Source organism: Dasypus novemcinctus, chromosome 17 (genome assembly GCF_030445035.2).
Source record: "Dasypus novemcinctus isolate mDasNov1 chromosome 17, mDasNov1.1.hap2, whole genome shotgun sequence".
Taxonomy (NCBI): Eukaryota; Metazoa; Chordata; class Mammalia; order Cingulata; family Dasypodidae; genus Dasypus; species Dasypus novemcinctus.
The window spans coordinates 64,562,053-64,587,991 of NC_080689.1; the positions used below are offsets into that span (position 1 = coordinate 64,562,053).

General features: G+C 50.3%; 1 protein-coding gene across 25 annotated transcripts in view; it reads left to right on the forward strand.

Annotated features, from left to right (window-relative positions):
• The first annotated feature begins 387 nt into the window (after window positions 1-387).
• Window positions 388-25,939, forward strand: part of DYSF (dysferlin) — a 224,002-nt gene continuing 198,450 nt past the window's right edge. For 6 of the 25 annotated variants that reach the window (XM_058278886.2, XM_058278893.2, XM_058278888.2 and 3 more), the window contains exon 1: window positions 19,170-19,374. In XM_058278886.2, coding sequence (XP_058134869.1) covers window positions 19,284-19,374 — 91 coding nt within the window. In that variant the 5' untranslated portion in view covers window positions 19,170-19,283. Of the gene's footprint in view, window positions 917-19,106; window positions 19,375-25,939 lie in introns of those variants that run through there. The other 19 variants (XM_058278899.2, XM_058278894.2, XM_058278904.2 and 16 more) reach the window with 9 other exon arrangements.

Genomic DNA, 25,939 nt, shown 5'->3' on the forward strand with positions numbered 1-25,939 from the left:
ATAAATACTGTAATTTACATGCATGTATACAAAGAAAAAGGCTTAGATTGGTGTATATCCAAATGTCAATACTGTTTTGTTTTGTTTTTTCAGGATCAATGATTTCTTTCTTTATGCTTTCTGTATTAAAATTAGCATGTGTTGCTTTTACAACCAGAAAGAGGGGTGCGGGGTGCTCAAGACAGCCGGCGCTGCCTGTCAATGGAATTCCCGGGCTCTGGGCTCCTCAGGCAAGCGCCGGCCCAGCGCCAGCCTCCCAGCCCTCTCGGGAATCTCACGTCCTGCCCAGGGCGGCCCGACTGGCTCCGGGGGAGAAAGTGCTCGAATCCCAGCGGCGGGAGGAGGCCGCGGGTTTGGGGCCGCGTGGGGGCGGGAGGTGGGAGGTCAGGGGAGGGGCCGAGCCCGTCACTCCCCGGTGCCGGAGCTAGATCTGGGCAGCTCCGGGCGCTCGGAGCCCAGGTCCCGACGCGGGTCGCAGTCGCTGTTGCGCCGCCAGGTGCAAAATGCCGTGTCATTGGGAGAGTCCGCGGCCGGAGCATTAAATTACGGCTCAGGCGCTCCGGGCGCGGGCGGCGGGGGTGGAGGATGAGCGGAAGCCCGGGTTCTCCTCCCAGCGCCTGCTGCCGAGACGGGTGAGCGCAGCGGCGCCGGCGATCGGGGCAGCCACCAGAGCCGCCCAGGGGTGGCCTGCGCCGGTTCAGGAACAGCAGGCTCCGTCTGCGCCGCCAGCCTCTCTCCAGCGAGGGCACCCCCGGCGCGCCTCGGCGCCCCCCGGCCTTCCCCAGCCCGCTTTGCACCCCGGGCGCACGAGCGCTCTCGGCGCCAGACATGTTGAGGGTCTTTATCCTCTACGCCGAGAACGTCCACACCCCGGACACCGACGTCAGCGATGCCTACTGCTCAGCCGTGTTTGCAGGTAGGAGGGGGCGTGGGGCGGGGGCGCCGCCGCCCGTCACCCTGGCGAGCGCCCGGAGGTGAGAGACGAGACTCACCTTGAACTTGTCTGGCAAAGACCCACATCCGCGGCGAGAGGCGACTTAGAGGGAAACTGAGGCTGCGAGAGCGATGTGGCTTCTTCCGAGCCCGGAGGCTGAGGCCGGTTGAGAGCCCAAGTGGTCTGGGAAGGCTGGGACCAGTATCTCCCCGCTCACCTCTTCTGGGTCTCACCAAAAAGTGCTTTCCGAGCTCTGGGCGGCACTGCGGGGAGGTGCAGGGCTGCTCGGCGCTCCCCGGAAGGCCGGTCCGGCAGTCGTGCGGCCTGCGGCGGGCGGCCGTCCTCGGCTCTGCGCGGTCAGAGGCCGAGCTGGCGCCGGTCATCGCCCAGGGCAGAGGCGCTGCCTAACCCTTCTGGAATCCTTGCCCTGCTTGGGGAAACTTAGCAGCTGGGAACAGCTGTCACCCACACAACCCCTCCCCCTCTCCCACCCCCACGCAGGCTGCTGCCCGCGCCTCCCTCATCGGGTTGGTGCCTCCTGGAGCAGGAGGACCTGCTCCCCCATCAGACTGGGACCCCCCACAGGCATGACCCGACTTTCCCTGCAGAAGGTGAGGGCTGGGCCCTGTCTGCTTGCCCTGGGTGCCCTCGGGGCCAAGCTCAGAGCTGGGGGTCTTTGCACTTGCAGCTACACTGGGAGAGAAAGACCAGGCGACAGGAGTCTGAAAGCCCGCCTCCCTGGCCACCCTGGGGGCTCCCCTCTCAGCCTTCACGACCTGCCACCCCCCTTGACAAGGAGCATAAGCAGGTTCTTTCCCTCACGCACTTTAAAGACTATTTCCTGAGACTTGGGGTCTCAAGAGTCGATTTGTTTCCAAGCACAGTGGCCTAATGGCCCCAAACTGGCTCTCTGAACTGCAGTGATTATGATACTTTGTAGTATCAGGATGCTAATGAATAATTGGGTGGAACTGGCACAAGTTCCTTCATTAATAAACGCCAAGGGGCTGAACCGGATGGGGATGGGTACAAATCAGGGTGCGTCACTAGGTTCTGGGATAGGGGGATACAGAACAAAGGTCGGTTACACCGTTTTTCATTGACCATCGTAAGGGAGAGTGGATGTAGCTCAGTGGTTGGGCACCTGCTGCCCATGTACCAGGACCTGGGTTCAATCTCTGGTACCTCCTTAAAAAAAAAAAAGCAAGCATACCCAGGGGTGAGCCTGGTTTTGGAATAACCATAAAGGTCAGTCTAGAGTTACCATCCCAAAAGTAAGCATACGCAGGGGCGAGGCTAAGTGTAGAGTAACCATCAACAGGTGAGACTAGTCTAGCTAAGCATCAGTAATTTTAGATACTAACCTTTGGCTCTTTTAGAATATAAAGACATCTGTATAATGATTTAATAATCATAATTATTTGTTAATTCCTAACCCTCAGTTCCACCCTTCTCCCCCAGAGAGCCGACTTCTAGTCTACCCACGTCCCAGGCCTGTGCCAGGCCCCAGAAATCATGGCATCGGCTGGTCCCTGGCTCTCCAGCACAGATATCTCCTTTCCCTTCTCGAGCTTCTGGCTCTCCATGTCACCAGCCACCTGTGCTCACATAGGCTCCCAGACACTTGCACACCTTTGAGCATGTGAGACACTTGGGGTGTTCCAAGGAGTGGATGCTCAGAGAAGTCAGGCACGTGTCCAGAGCAGCACACGTGGATGTGTGCGTGACAGGCGCTCAGGCTCCTGGGGTGGGAGCTGGGGGTCGCGTGTGTCCTGTCCTCAGGATGTGTGTACACTGGAGAGTGGCCAGAGGCTGTTGGTAGGACCAGGGTTGCTGAACAGTTGTGGCCTGGAACGCAGTGTGCACAAAAAGGGGTGGGGGGAGGGAAGTGGGGGTGGGCTTCCCGTAAGCTCCTCCGGAAATGAACTTTCTCAATGTGGCCCCAGGGTGGGACCGAGGGCATCCACGGGGACCCAACACACTTCCTTTCTGTATCCCCAGCTCCTGGCGGGCCAGGCCAGGGGTTCCTCTCTGAGGGCCCCGGGCTCTGCGTTGCACAACTCCAGGGGACACCATTCACACTGTAAATATGCTGCTGTCTGTTAAGCAGCTGCCTCACATGCCAGCCCCCGCCCCATTCCCAGCCCCCCAGTGTGTGGGCTAAGGAGTCTTTGGGGTGCTGCAGCCAGCCCCCTGGAGCTGCCAAGAGCCACTCTCAGCGGACTTGTCTCCTCTTGTCTCTACTCAGCAGGAATCACCTTTCCTGACCACATGGTCCCCTCCCATACTTGCACCCTTGCCTCACACCTCAGGGCCCCTTCCCCTCGTAGGAGAGAGGAAGGAATGAGGAAAGACGGGGGAAGCACTTTCTAACCCCAGCAGTGCTTTCCCCACAGGAAGGACGCCCGGTGGCTTCTTTCCTGTGCCCAGGATCCTCCTGCATCCATCGTTGACGTGCCCGACACCCCCTTCCTGCCCCCGTGCCCACTGTGGGTCTGCAGTCCTGCCCCCTTGCCGGCTGCCCCGCTCCTCTGGGCGGGCTGCCCCTTCCAGGGCGCAGAGGGTGCCCTGGAGGAAGGAAGCACGTCGCCTGACTGTGACAATCCCCCGCCCTCCCCCAGCCTGGGGAGGGGGCTGGCTGGAACTCCCTCCCCCAGTCATCACCTTCCCACCAGGCAGTCATGGAACGCAGGCCCTCCCCGCCTCCGGCTCCTGGCCACATTCCACTTCCAGGAGGAGCCAGACTCCTAACCCCCAGCCAAATTTGGCCTTCGCTTCTCCAGGCCTGGACAGGCGGGTGAATGATTACCCGGGAGCCTCTGCTCTCAGGAACACTGCGCTCAAAGCTAAACAGCCTTCTGGAAGGCCTTCGCTCCCCAGCTGGCCTGGGTCTGGCCTTTCTCGGAGCCTCAGAAAGCATCTCCTCTGGCGCGCAGCACTGTGGTGTTCCAGGACCTCCCTGTGACCTCGGCTTGTGGAGTTATGCACACACTCACCTCACGTTCACAGCAGCTCCGTCAGACCAAAGGGCAAGGATACCGCCCTCCTAGAGGGGAGAACAGCGGCCCAAGAAGTACGGCGGCCTGGCCGAGGCCACAAGATGGCCACCCCACCCCCCATCAGCGACCCTGTTGTTCTTGGAAATAAGAGAGTGCTTTGGAAAGCTGCCCATGCCAAAGGCCCCCGGGCCTGGGCCAGCCGAGGGGAGGGCTGTGCTTGGGGTACCCAGTCTGGGGCTGAGTCAAAGTAGGCAGAATGCAACGTTGCAGGGAGCACAGCCTAAGAGGCATGGCCCAGAGGTGGAGGATTCTGAATTTTAAAATGTGGATCCAAAGCAAGGAGAAGGAATGGGCATTCACGAAGCACGAACGTCGTGCCATCTCCAGATGCAGCTGCTTGAGAACCCCACCGCAGTCTATGAAAGAGCTGTTTAACTGCCCCTGGCTCACTATGTGCCAGGCATTGCTCTAAATGGAACTCCTTTAATGTGAGCTGTATCACCTTCCAGTCAGAATATGGAGCAGGTGCATATGCATACGCACAAACCTCAATGACGACTCCTAGCAACTATTCTCATCCCCATTCTGCAGATGCGAAAACCGAGGTTAAGTAACTCGCCCGAGGTTGTACACACATCGGTAGTGGAGCCACAATTCAAGCCCAAGCAGCCTGGTTCCAACATCTCTGTGTCTTTCACTGCTCTACTATCTGCCTGTTTTCCTTCTGATTTACCAGAGCCATGCGGTAAAAGGAGGAGGGGCAGGATTTGAACCCGGTCTGGGTCAGATCCTGAAGCCCGCCACCCACATTGCTCCTGCTGCCCCTCGCTGCCCTTCCCGCCTGGCACGCGCGCCCTCAGCTCCCCTCTCTGGCCTTGCAGACTGTCTTCTCTGACTTCGCTCTCTCTGTATCTGATGGGACCTGTCAATCACCAGCTGGTCCAGGACGCCCCCTCTGGGCTGTGCCTTCGGGACTCAGGGTCTCACGGGCCACAGCGATGGGTCCTGAGGCTCCAGGGTGGGCAGCCAGCGGTGGGCGTGGCCTCCATCCTGGGCCTCTGGGAAGGGCAGTGTTACCCGTGGGCCCTCAGCTTGGCCATTCCAGGATGAAGCAGAAGTCGGGTATGCAGAGAGCTGGTGGCCTTGGTTGCAATCCAGCAGGCTGAGAGCATCAAGCAAGCTGCAGGAAAGGGTGGCGGCTGAGTGTGGACTCGGACCCAGGCTGCCTGCAATCTTCCACTTTGAATTCCAGCTCTGCCACCTACCAGCTGGTTGTTTTTGGGCAAGTCACTCACCCACTCTGTGTCTCAGTCTCCTTATCTATAAAGTGTTGATGGTAATAATAGTACCTACTATGTCAGGAATGGTTCTGAAGAGCCTTTGTGTTTTGTTTTGTTATGAATTGTACGCTTTATTAACATGTATCAATAAAATTGATTCGCTAAAAAAATAATAAACCACACTCCAGAATTATCGATTCATTGATATTAAATAGAGTTGCTTCTTTTTTTTTGGTACTGGATACATATAAATTTTTCTTTTGAATCATGCAATATGTTACTCAATATATTTGGTTCATAGTAATGCAATCAACATAATGCCCTCCAGGTTCATCCATGTTGTCATCTGCTTTACGACTTCATTTCTTCTTACAGCTGCATAATATTCCATTGTGTGAATACACCACAGTTTGTTTATCCATTCATCTGTGGATGGACCCCTGGGTTGTTTACAGCTTTTGGCAATCGTGAATAATGCCACCATGAACATCGGTGTGCAGATATCTGTTCGTGTCACTGCTCTCAGTTCTTCTGGTTGTATACCCAGTAGTGGTGTTGCTGGGTCATGTGGCAAATCTATATTCAGCTTCTTTAGGAAGTACCAAACAGTCCTCCACAGTGGCTGTACCATTCCACATTCCCACCAACAGTGCTTAAGGGTTCCCATCTCTCCATGTCCTCTCCAACACTTGCAGTTCTCTGTCTTTTTAATAGTGGCTATTCTGATAGGTGGGAAAGGATATCTCATTGTAGTTTTGATTTGCATTTCCCTAATTATTAGTGATGTTGAGAATTTCTTTTTTTTTCTTTTGCATTTTTTATTTCTTTTTTGGACAAATGTTTATTCAAGTCTTTTTTCCATTTTTTAATTGAGTAGTTTGTCTTTTCATTGTTGAGTTGTAACATTTCTTTATGTATCCTGGATATTAAACCCTTATCGGATATGTGATTTACAAATATTTTCTCCTATTGAGTTGGCTGCCTTTTCACCCTTTTGACAAAGTCCTGTGAGGTGTAAAAGTGTTTAATTTTGAGGAGGTCCCATTTATCTATTTTTTCTTTTGTTGCATGTGCTTTGGGTATAAGTCCAAGAAACCACCATCTACTACAAGGTCTTGCAGATGTTTCCCTACATTTTCTTCTAGTAGTTTTATGGTTCTGGCTTTTATATTTAGATCTTTGATCCATTTTGAGTTGATTCTTGTATAGGGATTGAGATAGGGGTCCTCTTTCATTCTTTTGTTGTCCCAAAACCATTTGTTGAAGAGTCTGTTTTGTCCCATTAACATTAACTTGGTGGGTTTGTCAAAAATCAGTTGACTCTATAGGTGAGGTTTTATTTCTGGATTCTCAATTCTATTCTACTAATTGATGTGTCTATCTTTATGCCAGTACCATGCTGTTTTGACCACTGTTCTTTGTAACATGTTTCAAGGCCAGGCAGTGAAATTCCTCCCATATCGCTCTTTTTTTAAAGAATGCTTTTGGCTATTTGAGTGCACTTTCCCTTCCAAATGAATTTGATAATTTCCTTTTCCAGTTCTGTAAAGTAAGCTGTTTGGATTTTGATTGGTATTTCATTGAATCTATAAACCAGTTTGGGTAAGATTGACATCTTCACGATATTTATTCTTCCAATCCATGAACACGGAATGTCTTTCCATTTGTTTAGGTCTTTTTAAATTTCTTTGGCATCATTTTGTAGTTTTCTGCATATAGGTCCTGTACTTCTTTGGTTAAATTAGTTTCTAGGTATTTGAGTCTTTTTGTTGCTATTGAAAATGGAAACTTTTTCCTGATTTCCTCCTCAGATTGTTCAGTACTAGTGTACAAAAACATTACTGATTTTTGCGAGTTATTCTTGTATCCTGCCACTTTGCTGAACTCATGTATTAGCTCAAGTAGCTTTTTGTAGATACTTCAGAATTTTCTAAATATAGGATCATGTCATTTGCAAACAGTGAGAGTTTTACTTCCTCTTTTCCTATTTGGATGCCTTTATTTTTTTTTTTTTTCTTGTCTAATGCCTAGCTAGAATGTCTAGTACAATACTGAATAACAATGGTGACAGTGGACATCTTTGTTTTGTTCTAGATCTTTCTGGAAAAAAAGCTTTCAACCTTTCCTCATTGAGAATAATCTGGGCTGTGGATTTTTCATATATGCCTTTTATCAGATTGAGGAATTTTCCCCCATTCCTATATTTGGAAGTGTCTTTATCAAAATACAATGCTCGATTTTGTTGAATGCCTTTTCTGCATTGATTGAGATGACCATGTGGTTTTTCTCCTTCAATTTGTTAATGTGGTATATTATATTGATTGATTTTCTTATGTTGAAACAGCCTTGCATACCAGGAATAAACCCCGCTTGGTCGTGATGTATAAGTCTTTTAATATGCTGTTGGATTTGATTTACAAGGGTTTTTTTTGAGAATTTTTGCATCTATGTTCATTAGAGAGATTGATCTGTAAATTTCTTTTCTTGTAATATCATTATCTGGCTTAGGTATTAGGGTGATGTTGGCTTCATAAAATGTGTTGGGTAATTTTCCCTCCTCTTCAATTTTGGTGTAATTCTTTTAAAAATGTTTGGCAGAATTCACCTGTGAAGCCATCTGGTCCTAGACTTTTCTTTGCTGGGAGATTCTTGTATTTCTTGTAGCATCAGTGTAGGGGGGTTGTGCATTTCTAGGAATTTGTCCATTTCATCTACGTTGTCTAGTTTGTTGGCATACAGTTTTTCATAATATCCTCTTATGATTCTTTTTATTTCTGTGGGGTCAATGGTAACTTCCCCTCTTTCATTTCTGATTGTATTTATTTGCATCTTTTTTCTTTTTTTCTTTGTTAGTCTAGCTAGGGGTTTGTCAGTTTTACTGATCTTCTCAAAGAACCAGCTTTTGGTTTTGCTGATTTTCTCTGTTGTTTTCATTTATTTCTGCTCTGATCTTTATTATTTCTTTCCTTCTGCTTGCTTTGAGATTGGTTTGCTATTCTTTTTCTAGTTTCTCTAGTTGTTCAGTTAAATCTTCGAGTTCAGCTCTTCCTTCTTTTTTAATGTAGGCATTTAGGGCTATAAATTTCCCTCTCAAGACTGCCTTTGCTGTATTCCATAAGTTTTGATAAGTTGTGTTCTCGTTTTCATTTGTCTCAATATATTTACTGATTTCACTTGCAATTTCTTCTTTGATCCACTGATTATTTAGAGTGTATTGTTCAGCCTTCACACATTTGAGAATTTACTTTTTCCTGTCTATTATTGATTCCCAGTTTCATTCCATTACTATCTGAGGAGGTGCCTTGTATAATTTAGATCTTTTTATATTTATTGAGAGCTGCATTGTGCCCCAACATGTGGTCTGTCCTGGAGAAAAATCCATGCGCACTTGAGAAGAATATATAACCTGCTGAATTTGGATGCAGTGTTCTGTGTATGTCTGTTAGGTCTAAGTTGGTTGCCATATTGTTCAAGTTCTCTGTTTCCTTGTTGATCTTTTGTCTAGTTGTTCTATCAATTTTTTTAAAAAAAGATTTATTTATTTATTTATTTCTCTCCCCTTCCCCTCCACCCCGGTTGTCTGTTCTCTGTGTCTATTTGCTGTGTCTTCTTTGTCCACTTCTGTTGTTGTCAGCGGCACAGGAATCTGTGTTTCTTTTTGTTGTGTCATCTTGTGTCAGTTCTCTGTGTGTGCGGCACTATTCCTGGGCAGGCTGCACTTTCTTTCGCGCTGGGCGGCTTTCCTTACAGGGTGCGCTCCTTGCGCGTGGGGCTCCCCTACACGGGGGACACCCCGGAGTGGCAGGGCACTCCTTGTGCACATCAGCACTGCACATGGGCCAGCTCCACATGGGTCAAGGAGACCTGGGGTTTGAACCGCGGACCTCCCATGTGGTAGACGGACTCCCTAACCACTGGGCCAAGTCTGCCACCTAGTTGTTCTATTTAATGATGTGAGTGGGGTGTTGAAATCTCCAGCTATTATTGTTGTAAGGGGATGTCTATTTCTCCTTTCAGTTTTCTCAGAGTTTGTCTCATGTATTTTGGGGCATCTTGATTAGGTGCATACATATTTATGACTGTTATATCCTCCTGGTGGATTGTCCCTTTTATTAATATATAGTGACCTTCTGTATCTCTTATAACTTTTTTGCATTTAAAGTTTGTTTTGACTGATATTAGTATAGCTACCCTGCTCTTTTTTGGTTACTGTTTGCAGGGAGTATCTTTTTCTAACCTTTCACTTTCTGCTGTTTTATATCTCTGGGTCTAAGGTGAGTTTCTTGTAAGCAGCATATGGAGGGCTCGTTTTTAAAAATCCATTCTGTTAGGCTGTATCTTTTGACAGGGGAGTTTAATCCATTCACATTCAATGATAGTACTGTAAATGCACTATTTGCTACCACCATTTTATTCTTTGGTTTTCATATGTCATATCATATTTTTTGTCTGTTTTTTTTACTCTTTTGGTTATCCTTTCTGCTATTCTTTCTTCTGTACTCTCCTTCAAGCCTCTCTCTCCTGTCTTTTCCTTTCAGATTCTAAAGCTTCCTTTAATATTTCCTGCAAAGGTGAATTCTTCTTTGCAAACTTTTATTTTCTGTTTGTGAATATTTTACACTCACCTGCACATTTGAAGGACAATTTTGCTGGATAAAAAATTCTCCACTGGCAGTTTTTCTCTTTCAGTAACCTAATTGTATCATACCACTGTCTTCTCGCCTCCATGGTTTCTGAAGAGATATCTGTGCTAAGTCTTACTGGATGTCCCTTTTACATAATGGTTTGCTTCTCCTTTGCTACTCTGAGAACTTTCTCTTTATTTTCTGAATAGTATGTGTCTTGGAGTAAGTCTATTTGGATTTATTCTGATTGGCATACAAGTGCTTCTTGAACATGTAAGTTCATTTTTTTCATGAGAGTTGGGAAATTTTCAGCTATTATTTCCTCAAGTATTCTTTCTGCCCCTTTTCTCTTCTCCTTCTGGAATCCCATGACACTTATGTTTTTGCATTTCATGTTGTATTCAACTCTCTGAGTCCCTGCTCAATTATTTTCCATTCTTTTTTCTCTCTTCAATTTTAGCTGTTTTGTCTTCAGTCTCACTTACTCTTTCTTCTATAATTTTGAGTCTACTGTTGAAAGCTTCTAGTGTCTTTTTGATCTCACCTATTGCATCTTTTATTCCCATGAGCCCTGTTACTTTTCTGTTTAGGATTTCAAGTTCTTCTTTGTGTTCACTCAATGTCTTCTTATTCTTCTTTTTAAAAGATATATATATATTTATTTATTCTCCCCTTTCCCCTCCCCCTCCCTCACCCTGCTGTTTTTGCTGTCTGTATCCATTTGCTCTGTTATCTTCTATATCTATTTCTCTTTTGGTCTTCTCTTCTAATTTTTTCTCCTCTAGGATTCACTGGGATTTGATTGTGGGGACCTCTGGTGTGGAGAGAGGTTCCCAGTTAGCTGTGCCACCTCAGTTTCTTCACCTCGACTCTCCCCTTCATCACTCTTTTGTTGCATCATCATCTTGCTGAGTGACTCACCTGCATGGGCACTGGCTCACTGTGCAGGCACTGGCTTGCTGTACAGGCATGCTTTCTCTTCTTTTTCACCAGGAAGCCACAGGGATCAAACCCAGGTCCTCCCATATGGTAGGTGGAAGCCCTATCACTTGAGCCACATCTACTTCCCTCAGTGTCTTCTTGATGTAATTTATCTCTTTAACCATATTGTCTTTTTTTTCTCCAGTTAGGCTGGTAGTTTATTAAAAATGAGAGAAGAGAAATGGGAGAAAATAACAGATCATGGGTCCCAGGTAGAGAGAGGAAAAGGGCTAAAAAGGGGTAAAAGGGGCTAATTTACAGACTACAAGTCCTCATTATAAATTACAAGTCCCTAGGCCTACTTGCCTGCTAATCCAGGCAGGGAGAGAAAGGGCAAAAATGGCAAAAAAAAGAGGGCGACCATATTGTCTTTTAACTCATTAATTTGATTTTGGAAACTTGTGCACAACTTACTGATTAGTTCGCTCAGATCCTGCATCTCTTCCCGGGCTTTGATATATTCCTTTTCTTGGGCCATATCTTTTATTTTCTTAGTTTGGCTTGTAATATTTTGCTGATGTCTAGGCATCTGATTGGGAAATAGTTTACTCAGATGCTCAATTTCTTTCTCTTTTGTAGGGATTTAGTGGCAGGAGGCTGTGTTTTACCACTGCTCTTTGATTCTTGGATTGGCCTGGATTGTTAGGATTGTCCCTGCTAGTTGTTCAAACCTGGGTACTGGACCCTCCCGAAATGGCTTCCTAGGCCCTTGGGGAGGGAGACTACAGAGGCCAGAAAAAGCCTCTCCTATGTATTTTTAATTTTTTTGCATGCACTTCCTGGTCTGCCAGCAGATGGCGCTCTTTGGCTGCTCTCAGTTCAATGTCTGGTTGAGTGTATTTGTGGCAACACAGATGGGATCAATGTGATAGAGGTTCCTGCCTGCAGGCTAAGAGCCTTGTAATTCAAACTTTCCCAGAGACAGTTCTCCAGCCTTCTCTGGAAGCCCCCTCCCTTTTCCTGGCTCTCTCCCCTTGCCTGGGGAAGGTAGTCCTCACCAGTCAGTTCTGGCTAGAAGAGAGGGAGGTTGCCAGGGTGGGGTTTCTCTAGTCCATCCCCTGCTCCCAGAGCAAACCACCGTGTGGTCCCACCCGGCCTGGAAGGGCTCCTGGGACACACAGACCAAATTTGTGGGTTAGGAGCTGAGTCAGCCTTAGTCTGTGTCCCTTTCTCTCCCCTTTCCTGGGGTGGTGGGTCCCTCGAGCCTCCTTTGTCTGTAGCAGGCCCGAGAATTCGGAAGTGTCTTTAGTGTGGGGGATGTTGCCACAGCAGCAGACGCTGGTGTCAACTCATAGTTCTGTCATCGTGATTTCCCTCTTTTGTCCTTCTCTCCTCTCTGGTGTCTAGCCTTCCCCTGGTGTCCTAAACCCTAGACAATCTTTTTCTAGGCTGTGTCAGCCTGTCCTCTGGCTATTTTTCTGAAGGAGAAGAGAGTCCTGTGTCTTTCTAGTCTCCCATCTTCCCGGAAGTCCCAAGAGTCTCTGTGTTAATCCACATAAAGTACTTTGAATAGTGCCTGGCACTCGATAAATGTCAACTGTAGTTCTTGTTCCAGGCCTAAGAAATCTCTGCATACATCCAAAGAGCCCCTTTAATATCTTTTTTAGCCTCTCAGTTCTAGCATCAACTCTGTGTCTGTCCACTGACCTCCCGGGCTGGACACAACCAGCTGGGTGGGCTTCCATCTCCCCAGGCCCCACGGTCCCTAAGATGCCAAACAGGCAACCGAAGAGGACAGGGGTCAAAACTCGGGCCTGCGGGAGCCTGGCCAGAGGGAAAGCACGTGCACACATTGGTGCATGAGCCGAGGGTCACCCCAGTTGAAGGCACCTGGCAATCAGTGTTCAGCAGAGCATTTGGGTGCCATGTGCCAGTTTCTCTGATTTTTTTCAAGAGAAGCTGTCCATTCAGATTTGTACGGGAAATCTCCTAGTGTGTAATAAAGGTACAATTATGCTGCAGAGCATTGTATTGCCCAGGGACAACACATCTGCAGGCTGGTTGTGAACCGTGGGTCACCAGCTCTTCTCACTTGGCTTCATCAGGCAGCACCGTCCAGGGCTGACACCAAGAGGGACGTTGGAGGGAGCGTCAGTGCTCTCTCACCTCCGTCAGGCCTGAAATGCCATTGCAGTAGGCACGAAGTCAGGTCCCCTCAGCCCTTCCAGCCGTGGCTCCTAAGCCGGCCCTATCACCTCCTTGGTGGGACTGGAGGAGTCTGGGGTTCCAGGGAGCAGCATGACTCATGACTCAGGTGCTTTTGTGGGAGTGGGTGTGAGAAGGGCATGGGCATACAGGTTACATGGGTGGGGCTCCTGTACCTGCCATTTTTTCTTAGGAGGTATCAGGGATTGAACCCGGGACCTCGTACATGTGAAGCAGGTACTCAACCACTGAGCTACACCCATTCCACTGTTCTTGGCATTTTAACCAGACTTCTCAGCTTTCTCTAGTTCTCTTGGGTTCACATTTGGTTGGAAGAAAGGTATGGGTATCACTGTGTTAGAGAACTTCATCCCAATAAAGTGAACATTCATATAGAATAAGTTCATTAAAACACATTTCAACTATAGCATAGATTGATGGCTATCCCTGGGCATGTGGCTGTCTGGAATAAAGACATCACTCCCGTTTAGCATCCCTTGCAAAAGGCGTAGTCACATGACTAAGTTCTTGCTAAAAGAATATAAATGGAAGTGGTTTATAAAATTTCTGGACCATGTCCTTTGAGGGAAGTGATGTACATTCAAATCCAATTTCCTTCATTCTACTTTTTGGAACAGGGGTGTGATACCTGGAGCTCTCTCTCCTTTGAAACTTTACAATGGAGCCGCATGGCCAAGGAAATCTGGAAGTAGTGTAGATACCCAATTACTCCAAGACCACCATAAGAGGTTTTTTTTAAAATTAATTTTTATTTTTATTTTAAAATAAGCTTTAGATTACATAAATGTTACATAAAAAATTAAGGAATTCCCATATGCCCCACTCCCTCCCCCTTCCACACTTTCCCACATTAACAACATCCTTCATTCGTGTGGTACATTTCTTACAATTGATGAACCCATATTGAGGCATTGCTACTAATCATGGATTACAATTTACATTAAAGTTACACTTTGTCCTGCACAATTTTGTAAGTTATGACAAAATATACAATGTCCTGAATCTGTCACTGCAATGTCATGTAGGACAAATCCAATGTCCTGATAATTCCCCCCTCTTACACCTATTCTTCCCTCTCCCATCTGTCAGAACCTCTGGTGGCCACTGCCTTTACATCAATGATAAGAGTTCTTCCACTGCTAGAATAATAATAAGTCTACTTTAGTCCACTGTTCTTTACCCAGTCTTGAGGATTTGGGGATGGTGATGCCCACTCCACTTCTAATTGAGAGGGGGTTTAGATACCACGGGGCAGATGGATAGACCTTGCAAATGCAGATACTCTGTTTTTTGGAATGGGTGTTGTCCATCATCATCTCCTTGTTGTTTGTCCTGAGTGAGTCCAGTGAACTGGAGAGTAGGTGTTGCAACCCTGCTGTTAAACTGGCACATGGACAGGCCAAAGATTTAAGTCTCTGGGACATATATTTATCAAGTATGGTGCTAATTATGGGTTCAAATAAAAGAGGCAGAAGAGCCATGTGTAGAGAACCTATAAATGAGTCTAACTCTGTTACACTGGGGAGCATAAATTCCAAAGCAAGGCTCACTGACAGGGTGCTGAATTCCTGAGCTGTCTGCCCTGCTTATAGTTTCTGGATATCTCTAGAACCCTCAGGAGCCCCGCTATTTGTGGTACTGTTTACTCTGGTAATCAATGAGATCCTGCTGAGACTTGCATAAGTACAACCTCTGGAATGACCTCCCGATTCACTTTAAAATCTCTTAGCCATACAAATTCGTTTGTATTTACCATGTCCCCCTTTTGGTCAAAGTCTTTTTCCAGATGCATTGTTAGTTAATGCTTGGTAATAATCTCTCGGTGCCAGGGCAGCTCATCCCTGTGAGTCATGTCCCATGCCGGGGGGAAGGTAATATGTCTATATGATTTGGCTTAGAGAGAGGCCATGTTTGAGCAACAAGGAGGCCCTTAGGAGGTAACTCTTAGGCAACATATAATACTAGGCTAAGTTTCAATTTTAAAAGAAAAGGCTCATAACTACAATCATCAGTATCAAGGGCCCAGAACAATGGTCTGTCCTCCTTCACAAGGTACCGCCCCTGTAAAGAATGTAGCAGAACTCCCCAGGATGGGAATTCTATAGTTTTTCGGTTATGCTGTGGATCTCCACCCACTGAGACAATGTCCCATGAATGCTTAAAGATATTCATATGTCTTAGAGGCATGGCCCAGGTGAACCCCTTCCCATGTGTCCCCACATCACTGACACCGGCAACAGTTATCCTCCCCCACCACTGCTATGACCCTCCTGTGATCCAAAACTTCAAATCACCATAAGAGTTTGAATTGTCTAAATTCATACTTTTATAACAGAGAGAAGTAAACTTTCAACATGTTTGAACCACTCTTCTTTTGGATTTCTGTTACATGCATCCAAACCTGTATCCTCAGTAAAAGCAGCCTTCCACCTGCTGCCTCTGTTGGGATGTGGGCCTGGCTGCTTGTAGCTGAGATGATGAACAGCAGGGCAAACCTGATAGTGGAGAGGAGGCCCTCGACTAGCAGGGTTAAAGGCCTCCTAAGGCTGCCAGGCACACTGGATCTTCTGTCTTTTTACTCTGTGATCTCTAGGGGGCGCCATTGACAACATGGTCCAAGATGGCTCATATTTCAGTCAGTGGGAAAAGGGACTTGGGAACATATCCGCCTCTCATTAAGGACACAACCCGGCAGTTACATACATCCCCTCTGCTCATATCCCATTGGTCAGCACTTGGTCTCATGGCCATATCAAGCAGCAAGGCAGGCTGGGAAATGTAGTCTTTATATATGGGTAGCCATGAGCCTAGTTAGGAATTCTGTTTCTAAGGAGGAAGGAGCGAATGTATATATATTTTATCAGTCCTGATAGAAGTCCCCTGGGAGGGGACTTGACCACTGAGTACTGGACCCTGGCATGAAGGCTTCAAGAGAAGAGTCACATATATCTTTAGGAAAAAGCCCTGAGCAGTCAACAGCAGCCAGACCAGGGAAAGTGGAGGTTGGGGTGGAAAAAGGGCCTCAGGAAGTGTGCAGGGCTCAGGTCACAGCTGTTGCTTTTGTGACTTGCAGAGCAGGTGCGTGGATTCCCAGTTCCATGGACATAAGCCAAGCGTTTGTAAAAGCCTCTTGGAATTTTCCTCTGGAAATGATAGATTTATCCCCTACAGATTTCCTGTTTTGAGTCTGAGTAACTCTGATGGATTGGGGCAGGGGTGGGGGGTAGGTAGGGTGTGGGGTGGGGAGAAGGAGGTTTTCCATGAATTATTGTGATTTAAAAAAAAATGCTTCATAATATCCAAAACTCCCCCCCTAGGGGGCGATACTACCTTCTTTGAGAGCCCCTGGTTTAAACTCATCATTGGTAGACACTTGGGAGCCACGTTTAATGTCCACAAGGCCAGCTCCTAGGCAGCCTGTGCTACACGCTGAGAATACCTGGGCAGCTAAGACCACCTTGATCTCTTCCTGCATCGACTGACTCCACAGTCTAGCTGGGGAGCTGGACAGCAAACAGATATTTACACAAATAGTTATTCATTACAGTCGTGACGTATGCTAAAAAGGACTAGTACTGCTAGCGGTTGTTTGCTAGAGGGACTTAACCTAGAGGGCAGAGATCAGGGGCGGCTTCTTTGGGGAAGTGATGTTTAAGCTGAAGGATAAATGGGGTGGCTCTGCAAAGCTGGAGGGGGAGGCAGCCACAGGCAGAGGGTACAGTGGAGCTGGGAGCTGGCAGGGAGCTAGCATGTTTCATGAGCTGGAGCTGGAATCAGGGAGCGAGGGATTGAGTGGCCTCACCTTGTGGGTCAAGGTAGTGCATCTGGACTTGAGCCCAAGACCATGAGAGGCCCTAATGAGTTTTCAGTGGGGGTGGGTTGGGGGGGTGACTTTTGGTTTGAGCTCACCTGACCGCAGTGTGGATCATGGCCCAGGCGTGGCCCGAGTGACTGTGAGGTGACGAGTTAAGAGGCTCCAGTGGTGGGACTAGGTGGAGGCGTTTGGATGCTGTAGGTACAGAGATGGGACCAAAGTCATGGATGTCAGTAAGGATGCTTTAGGCTGCAAGTAACCAAAATGCTGGCCCAAATAGACTTCCATAATAAATGGACTTAAACCCATCAGCTCAACAAATTGGCGACCCAGAGGCATGGCAGACTCTGGGCATATTCAGAGTGCAGTTCTACTAGGTATTGTCCTGGACCCAGGCAGGCCCCGTCTTTCTCTCTGGTCCATTGTCCTTTGTGTCTGCTTCATTCTAGTTGCATCTTCCTGTTTCCATGTTCACATGACGTAGGAGAGGGAGTGGGCTTTTCCAGTCGTGGTCTGTAAGTCTGTCCCTTCAGGAACTGATTGCCATGGCCAGGAGGTGGATTTGCCATGGGGCTAGGGCTGGTTCTGTTAGGAGGGAGGATGGGGGTCAGCACGTTAGGGAAGTGGGAGCCTCGCCATGCCTGTGGGGGGGTCACTCGCGGAGAGGTGCTGAGTCAGGAGGGAAGAGGGCCTGATCCCGCCAGAGGAACCGCAGCCCTGAAGGCTGGGGAGGGGGCAAGCTCAGACTCTCCGTCTCTTCTTCCAGTCCCCACACAAGTCAGAGTCGCTCGCTCCCACTTCTCACGGTGCCTTCGGGTGGGCTTGGCCCCCTGTCTTCTCCACCCCTGAGGACCGTATGTGGTTCATGCCCAGGGTCTCAGCAAGTCAGAGGTGATGCATGAATGTTTCAAAAATGTTTGTGGAGCGCCTACTTTGTGCCAGGGACTGTTCCAGGTGCTGAAGATACTGCGCTGAAGACACAAGTCCCTCCCTTCTCAGAGCAGACATCCTAACAGGAAAGTGGAAAATAAATAAGGTGCATACATTACATAGCGATTAGTGCCAAAAGAAGAAAAAGAAGGACAAAGAGGAGATGGGAAGTTTGTGTATGGAGGGGAAGGAATTTTCAGTTTTACGTTGGGGGACCAGAGGAGGTGACATTTGAGTGACTGTCTGAAGGAAGCGAGGGAGCTGGCTGTGGATCCGGGGTGAGGGCGGGAGGGCACTGCAGGAGGGAGGAGCTGGCACGGACCCCCCAGAGGAGCAGCTAGAGTGAGGGCTGGCACGCTTGAAGGGCAGCGCTGGGGAGAGCGGCAAGAGAGGAGGTCAGAGATACCAGGGCGGTTCTGAAGGGCGCGGAAGGACTTGGGGTTTCACTCAGAGCGAGACAGAACTTTGAGCAGAGGAGACTCTCCATCTGACTTCGGCTTGGCCAGGGTTGTGCTGACGGGGTTGAGAATTGACGTGAAGGGCAGAAGCCAGAGGCCCGCCGGGATTTCCCGGGTGGCTCAGGTTTTCTCGGGACCCCACCACGCCACCCAAACGGCCAGTCCTGTCGGCTCTCCTGCACAACATATCCAGAGTCCCGCTGTGTCCCTCCATCCCTTATAACCGCCACCCCGGCCAGGCGTGTGGCCTGAACCAGACAGAACGCAGAAGCCTGCTAAGGGCGGTCGCGCTCGAGGCTCACGCTCACAGCCACCCCTTCCCGCTGTGGGCGACGTGGTCTAGAGATTATTGGGGGTTGCAGGGGACAGAATGGGCAGCGCTCGGCGTTCCGTGCTCCAGGGGACGCGACCGGAGACCAGCAACCTCAAGACCGCCCCGGGGAAGGCGAGGCGGGCTCGCGAGGGCTCGGTCCTGGGAACCTGCCCCGGCCCTGGGCTCCCGGGACGCCGCAGAGCGGCCTCGGCGACGGCGGGAGGGCAGAGGCCCGGCGGCCGCAGCCGGGAAGGGTGCGCGGGCAGGGGCTCGGGGCGCGCAGCACGCCGCGCGCACACCCTCCCTCGGGGCGGGCGCCAGGTCGCCCCGGCCGCCGGTCTCCCCTTCCTCCTCCTCCTGCACTTTCTCTCTCGCACCCATTCGCCGAGCGCCCACGGCGTGCGGGCCGGGGCCGGGGGCCGCGGGAAGGAGGCGCGGCAGGCGGCCGCCGGGGCCCCGCATCCTGGGCGGCGCAACCCGGGGGCGGGGACCCGCGCGGGAGGGGGCAGGCGCCCCCGCAGGCGCCCGTCTGACCCCTGCCTGCCCCGCCCGCGGGGCCCAGGGCGGATCCGGGCCGGGGCCGTGGAGAGGGTGTCCGGTGTCTTCCCCGCGGCCTCTCTCCGGAGCTGGCGACTTCTCCGCGGAGGCGCAGCGGAGGCGACAGCTCCCCTTTGGCGCAGCTGCCCCCACCCGGCTCGGGAGCCGGGCGCTGGCTCGGTGGGTGCCTGGCGCCCGCCGCTCCGTCTCCCGCCCGCGCGCCCGCGCGCCCGGGGCCGCCGAGTCATGCTGTGCTGTCTGCTGGTGAGGGCCAGCAACCTCCCCAATGTGAAGAAGGACCGGCGCAGCGACCCTGTCGCCAGCCTGACTTTCCGAGGTGAGAGACCCGTGGCCGCGGCGCCCGGGCGTCCGCGCTCGCTGCGGGGTCTACGGCTCCGGCGCTACCCCCTGGCCATGCCTCAGTTTCTCCCGGTCAGCAGGGACAGAAATCTCAGCCCTGCCTTCTGCGGAGGGGACAAGGAAGACGAAACAGCACAGTGAGCGCGCAGGGCTTTGAAACTGTGGCAAAGTATATGTCAAAGGTGTCAGCTGTTCTAAGACGGTAACCGGGAGGGAATCGAGGCGCTCGCGGTGGCCGCGGGGATTGGTGGGCGGGAAGAGGGATGCAGCAGAGCGCGCGACCCGGGCGCCTGGAAAGCGCACTGTGCACGGCGTGCCTGGAAAGTTGTGCCTTTGTTTCATTCATTCATTCGCCCATCCTTTATTCCAAGGCCCTGTCGGCCATCTCTCCAGGAGAGAAAGGGACGGAAAGGGAAGGATTTGGCCAAGACGTAAGGAATTTTGAGGGATTCAAGGATATTTTTCCAAATTCAAGCTTAAGCACCTCCACGTGGTGCTTAGATTCGAGCGGGCCTGTCTCTGTTTGGGGCGGCGCAGGACTCACAACTCTCCCCCCCCCCCCCCCGCCCCCTTCTCTCCAGCTCCCCCCCCCCACTTCAAGGCAGAGTTTCCCACAGGAGGTGTAGGGGGGGAAAGGAAGAGGAAGGATCTGTCAATGTTAAAAGAAGGAACAATAGCTGTGAGTCAGGACCCAAGTTCTGCAAAGAAAGATAAAAAAGAGAGGGTTTTCCTCTTAGAGAGCTACCCTGGGGCTTTGGGGATTAAGTATTAAGGCTGTGTGAGTCTATGTATCGCAAAATCGGTCAACCGTAGAGGAAAAGTGGCAGGTGTTTCCATGAGATCTGAAAACAGTGGGGACACCAAAAGGGAATTTTAGATCTGACTCCTCATCGACACCAGCTCCCCAAGCACCCCCAAAATTATAATGATGGTTGAAAGACATGATTTGGCAAGGGGAGACCCATGTGTAACGTTTATTTTTTGATATGGGGGGAATTGAACCCCAGACCTTGTATGTGGGAAGCAGGCACTCAACCACTGTGTACGACTGCTTCACATTTTATATTTAGATTACTCTTTTGGAAAGTGTGGATTGGAACATTTTAGGACAGTTTATTTTTATTGACTGGTGACATGCCTGGGTGCCCACTATGCAAATGCAGCACAAGCCCCTGCCTACCTGCCCACCAGGTGCTGCTTGAGCTGCTCCTGTCCAGGTGTTGTGGAGGCACCACCAGCTGGAAAAGAAGGTCCCTAGGACACTGAGCCTCCGAGGTCTGTCGGATGCTTTGAAGCTCTTTTGGGCATTCTCACAGCGCTCTCCTGCTGGTTCTGCAGCAGTCTTGTGGTAGGTAGCTACTAATCGTCTCATTCTGCAGAGAACAAAACAGAAACGTGGGAAGTTAAATGTTGTATCCAGGTCAGTGGAACTGACAGAGAAACTACCAGCACTTGGAGTGGGCCGTGCTCTTGGGTCAGGCAGATGAGTAAGCCCTCTTGGCTGCTGCCTGGCCCCGGTACCCCCAGTGCATGCAGCTGCCATCCTCCCCACAGGACTGCATTCCCCACCCTTTACAATACAGTTTTTGCATGACAAATGTCTAGCAAAATGGACATATAATTAGAAGATAACATCTCCAGCTCTTCAAAGTCTGTTTGCCTTGCAAAACCAAGTTGTGATGCCACCTTCTCCAGGAAGGCAGCCAGGATTGCCGTGGCTATGCTTAGCATCTCCTCTCTGGAAGCCACAGCATCTTGTACTGTGTCTTTCTCCCTACTTGTCTCCCTCTTTTGGGACACTGAGCACTCCTTGAGAGCAGCAGCCTGTTTGATTCATTGTGGTGGCTCAAGTAGGTGGTATTTTTTTTTTTTTTGCCCTTTCTTGCTCTGCCTCTCACCAATCTCCACATGTGCCTGGGAGTCTCATGCAGTGTAGGGCAGGGAGGACACTTTACCGTGCCCACGAACCACTTGAAGAGAGTGTTTGAAATGAGTCCTGTGCCATCCATAAGATTCCAATCGAACACATCTGAAAAGTGACCGAGGAATCAGCATTTTAACAAACACCTGATGCAGGTCATTTTGGAACCACACCTTGAGAAAAACTGGTCTGTGATGTGGTGGAAGGTGAAGTTAACGTGCGTCCCACCAACGGGGGTACTTATGATGGACTTTGGGGCCGACGAGTTGCTCAGGGCAGGAGGCCGTTGGCACCAGGCCCGGAGCTTAGAGAGTCTAGGCTGGATCCTCAACTCCAGCTGCACAGCAGAAGCACCTGGGGCATTCTGAAAAAGCCCTTGGCACCCTTCCCCCCCCCCCCCCTGCGGAAGTTAGGTCTCTGGGAGTAGGACCCAGGCTTAGGAGTTTCTAAAACGTCTCCAGGGGTTTCAGAGGCACAGCTGGGCCTGGGACCCCCTGAGTCCAACCCCTCATGTCACACATGGGGCTAATGCAGAACCAGGCTCTCCCATGAGCCCGAAGGGCCTGGGCCTGGGCTGGGCACACTTTCCCTGCAGTTGTTCCCTGGGCATTCCAGCCTCGGGTGTAATTTCAGGACCTGCCTCCCAAAATAGAGTATGAGCTCTGGGAGGCTGGACTCTGAGGGCACTTTTTCTGTCTTCCCTATCTAAGGGCCTCAGGGTAGAGGGTAGAGCCTATTAATGAACACTGTTCATTCCTTTTTCAGAAATTTTTAGGAGGTACCAGGGATTGAACCTGGGACCTGGTACATGCGAAGCAGGCACTCAACCACTGATATACCAGCTCCCCTGGGCATTCCTTTCTTTTTCCTATCTGGTTGCGGAATTGTCTTTTTTGCGTGACAGGGGCCTGTGCCTCTCTCTGTGCAGGTCTGGGATGCCCCCCTTTTTTATTTTTTACCAGAAATTCCCAGGGATCTAACCTGGGTCCTCCATATGGTAGACGGGAGCTCAATTGCTTGAGCCACAGCTGCTTCCCCCATTCCTTTTTTTTTTTTTTTTAAGATTTACTTTATTTTGTTTCATTTATTCTCTCCCCTCTTGTTGTTTGCACTCACTGTCTGCTGTCAGCTCTCGGCTGTGGCGCGGCCAGCTTGCTTTCACCAGGAGGCCCCAGGAATCGAACCTGGGGCCTTCCATATCGTAGACGGGAGCCCTGTCACCTGAGCCACATTCACGTCCCCCCCATTCCTTTTCAATTAAATTAATGAATTAATTAATTACTTCTCTCCGAGTACCTGGGCCACAGTAGGTACTTTCCACTGATCATTTGTGGGAAGGAGCAGCATCATTTCCTATCCTTAAGTGTGCCCCTCTCTTCTGCCCTGCCCATTTTCCACCCTGTATCGTGACTACGTGTGCCTGTTCATGCGTGCATTTAGTTCATCGAGCAAATATTTTTTGAGCACCTGCTATGTTCCTGGTGCTGTTCTAGGTACTGGGATGCACAACAAAACCGAACAAGTTACCTTGCTCCCTTGGAGCTCCTTTGTCTCAGTTCCGAAGGCGGTAATCTTGCGTGTCCCCACTTGGTGAATTCCTACCCTTCTCAGGCTCACCAGCCAGCAACCCAGGAGTCATTACTGGCTCCTCCCTCTCCCGCATCCGCCAGGTCCCCTCTTCCTCCCTTACCTCTCCAGCCCATCCCTCCCCTTTCCCTCCTCCTCCCCCCTCTCTCCTGGGTCTCTGGACTTTGGGCAGGAGCCTGGGAGGATCTTACAGAACCTCTGCAAAACAGACAGGTGGCCAGCCGTGGCCTTGCGGGGTGCTGGGTCTGCAGGTGGAGACCACACCTGTCCCCAGGGAAAACCCCTGAGGGGCGACTTACCACTTGGTGGGGGGGCGGGATGCAGGGGCACTAGATTCTCTGTATCCGATTTTTGAAGCATTAAAAGTGACTTAAACATTGAAAACAGCTTCGTTTATCTTTTTGGTAAGCACAGTATGCACTCCATGTAAAAGATGGAATATTTCAGAGAGGCAAGAAGCGAAAGTGAAAAATGATCCCCAGCTCTGCCACGATGAGTTCACTTGCCAACAGTTTGATGCATTTCCTCCATGATTCTTTTTCCCTTAACCACACTAACTGTGAAATTTAGCATGCAAGAAAAGTACGTAAAATATAAATGTATGCTTTAATGCAGTGGCTCTCAACCGGGGGCTATTTCACGCCTAGTGGACATTTGGCCATGTCTGGAGACATTTTTGGGTCACAGCTGAGGGGGCTGTGCTACTGGCATCTCGTGGGTATCGGCCAAAGGTGCTGTTAAGCAGCCTGTGGTGCGCAGGACTCCCAGCAAAGAATTCTCCAGCCCCAAGTGGACCTCCCACATGGTAGACGGACGCCCTAACCACTGGGCCAAGTCCACTTCCCTCGTGGTACCTTTTGAGATGCAATAGGAATGGACCTTTCTTTCCTTTCTTTAAACCCTCTTCTCTCTCTTTTATTTTTTTTTGAGGCAGTAGCAAGGTTTGAACCTAGGACCTTGTACATGGGAAGCAGGCAGTCAACCACTGAGCTATACCTGCTCCCCATAAACCCTCTTTTGACAGGCATACAAACTTTCCATTCTATGGAATATGTAATGGAATATGTAATATGGACCCCCAAAGAAAACCTCTACTCTGGGTCTATTTTTCCTATGATCCCACCAGCCCTAAAGTTTCCATTGTAGTCAGCGATATAAACACAAGCATTTTGTCCGCCTCCCAAATGTCCCTTGACCTTATAATGTGTTGGGGGAGGGTCTGTCCTATCCTGACTTCTGGGGGGCTAAGGACACTCCCACTGTGGCCCCCGTGGGGCTCCAGGGCCCTGCGGGCTAACAAGCATCCTGGGCTGCTGACCGGAGTGGCCTGAGGTTGTGCACGAAGCCTGGGGTCCAAGACTGCTGGGCCGGCCTCCATGTCGCCCCCCAGCCCCCCACAGATGGGCAGTGATGTGGCTGCCATAGCAAGGTGAGGGTCAAGAGGCCTGGGGGCTCGAGCCAGAGGAGACAGTCAGCTGGTCCAGATGGGCCATCTCCTTGCCTCTGACTCCCAGAGCCCAAGGTCTTTTCCAGAGTCTGCTGCCGTGGGGGGGACAGGACGGCGTGCTCCGTCCTCCCTGCCACCCGCCTCGGCGCTCAAGGACAAGGCGGCGATTTCCTTGTTCTCCAGCTCTCTTCTGACAATTTCCCCCAAGGCAGTATTTTCAAACTCTTTTTTTGACTTTTATCCACAACGAAAATATTATTTTTCACCAAGACTCGGTACACATACATGAACAGGTATGTGAAAATGTAACCAACACAAGTTTAAAGTAACGATCCTTACCTTTACTATGGAAGACGTACTCTGATACTTTCCTTTCTTGACTATTCTGTGTGTCATCTCACCCAGCTGACGTCATGGTCTAGGTTCTGGGTGGAGTGGGCACGGGGGCGGGGGAGTGGGCTTTGGGAAATAAGTGAGGAATTTCAGTGGGGGACGAAGTGTCCTCCCTCTTCACTGAGTCATTCGCTCTGGAGGGTGACACCGGGGCTCACGCGCGGTCCTCATGGGTGCCTGCTGGCCCCTGCATGCTGCCGAGTGGTCCGTGGCCACGGGCCCGCCTCTGGCAGCTCTTAAATTACGCACGGAATGCCACATCTCCCAAGGACAAATGACTTATCGGGCACAGGACAGGTCTAAATTTGTGGTGAGGCAGGAACTCCTTCCCTAACTGCTTCCTAACGTGCCTTCCCCTTCCCCGGCACCTGGACATTGTGTGATCGCGCCAGGGTGATGTTTCATTTCTTTCGTGCGCCTTTTTGGGGCTTCCGGGCCCATCAGGGACCCCTCCCTTCACATCAGCCAAATGTTCCTGGAATTGACCAGTCCTACCACTCGGTGACCTTTTAGCAGGGCCTTTGTCCTCCTCTTCTTCAGGGAAGGCAGGAAGTGGGAAATGTTTAAGAGATGTTTCCCACCGGCCTTGGCACATAGGCAGCGCTCCCCAAGGGCTAGCTGGGAGCACCAGGAAACGAGTTACCCAGTGGACAGCTCCAGAGAGGCTGCAGGCGGAATTTTCCATGTTACTCCTACAGCTGCTCCGTGGCAGGGGAGGGGAAGTGGACACTTACTTGTCTCTCAAGTCACTTCAGGAGCCTGTGTGGTAGATGTTCATTGTATCAGTTTACTGCTGAGGAAACTGAGGCCTAAAGAGGTGTGAGACCTGCCTAAGACCAGAGGCTGTTGCTTGAATGGCTCCTAAGCCCTGTGTCCAACTCCTACTGGAGCCGCAGTGACGGGCCCAAAAGGGCGTTCAGAGTGGGTTCGGCCAGGGCAGGCCTGGATCAGCTTTGAGAAGAGAACGGGTGTTCCTCCCAGGACACCTCCCTTCCACCCCCTCCACACACTGGCTCACAGCCATGATGTTAAGGAAGCCTTATGGGGTTCCCAGAGAGCCTGGCTCTATCCTCTGGCCCGGAAGTAAACGTGTACCCAATTACTGGGAAGCTCAGTATTTACCAGGGTTACTAACACGAGGCTCACAGTCAGCTGCGGGAGACAGACGTAGAAACACTCCGCGATACTTTCACC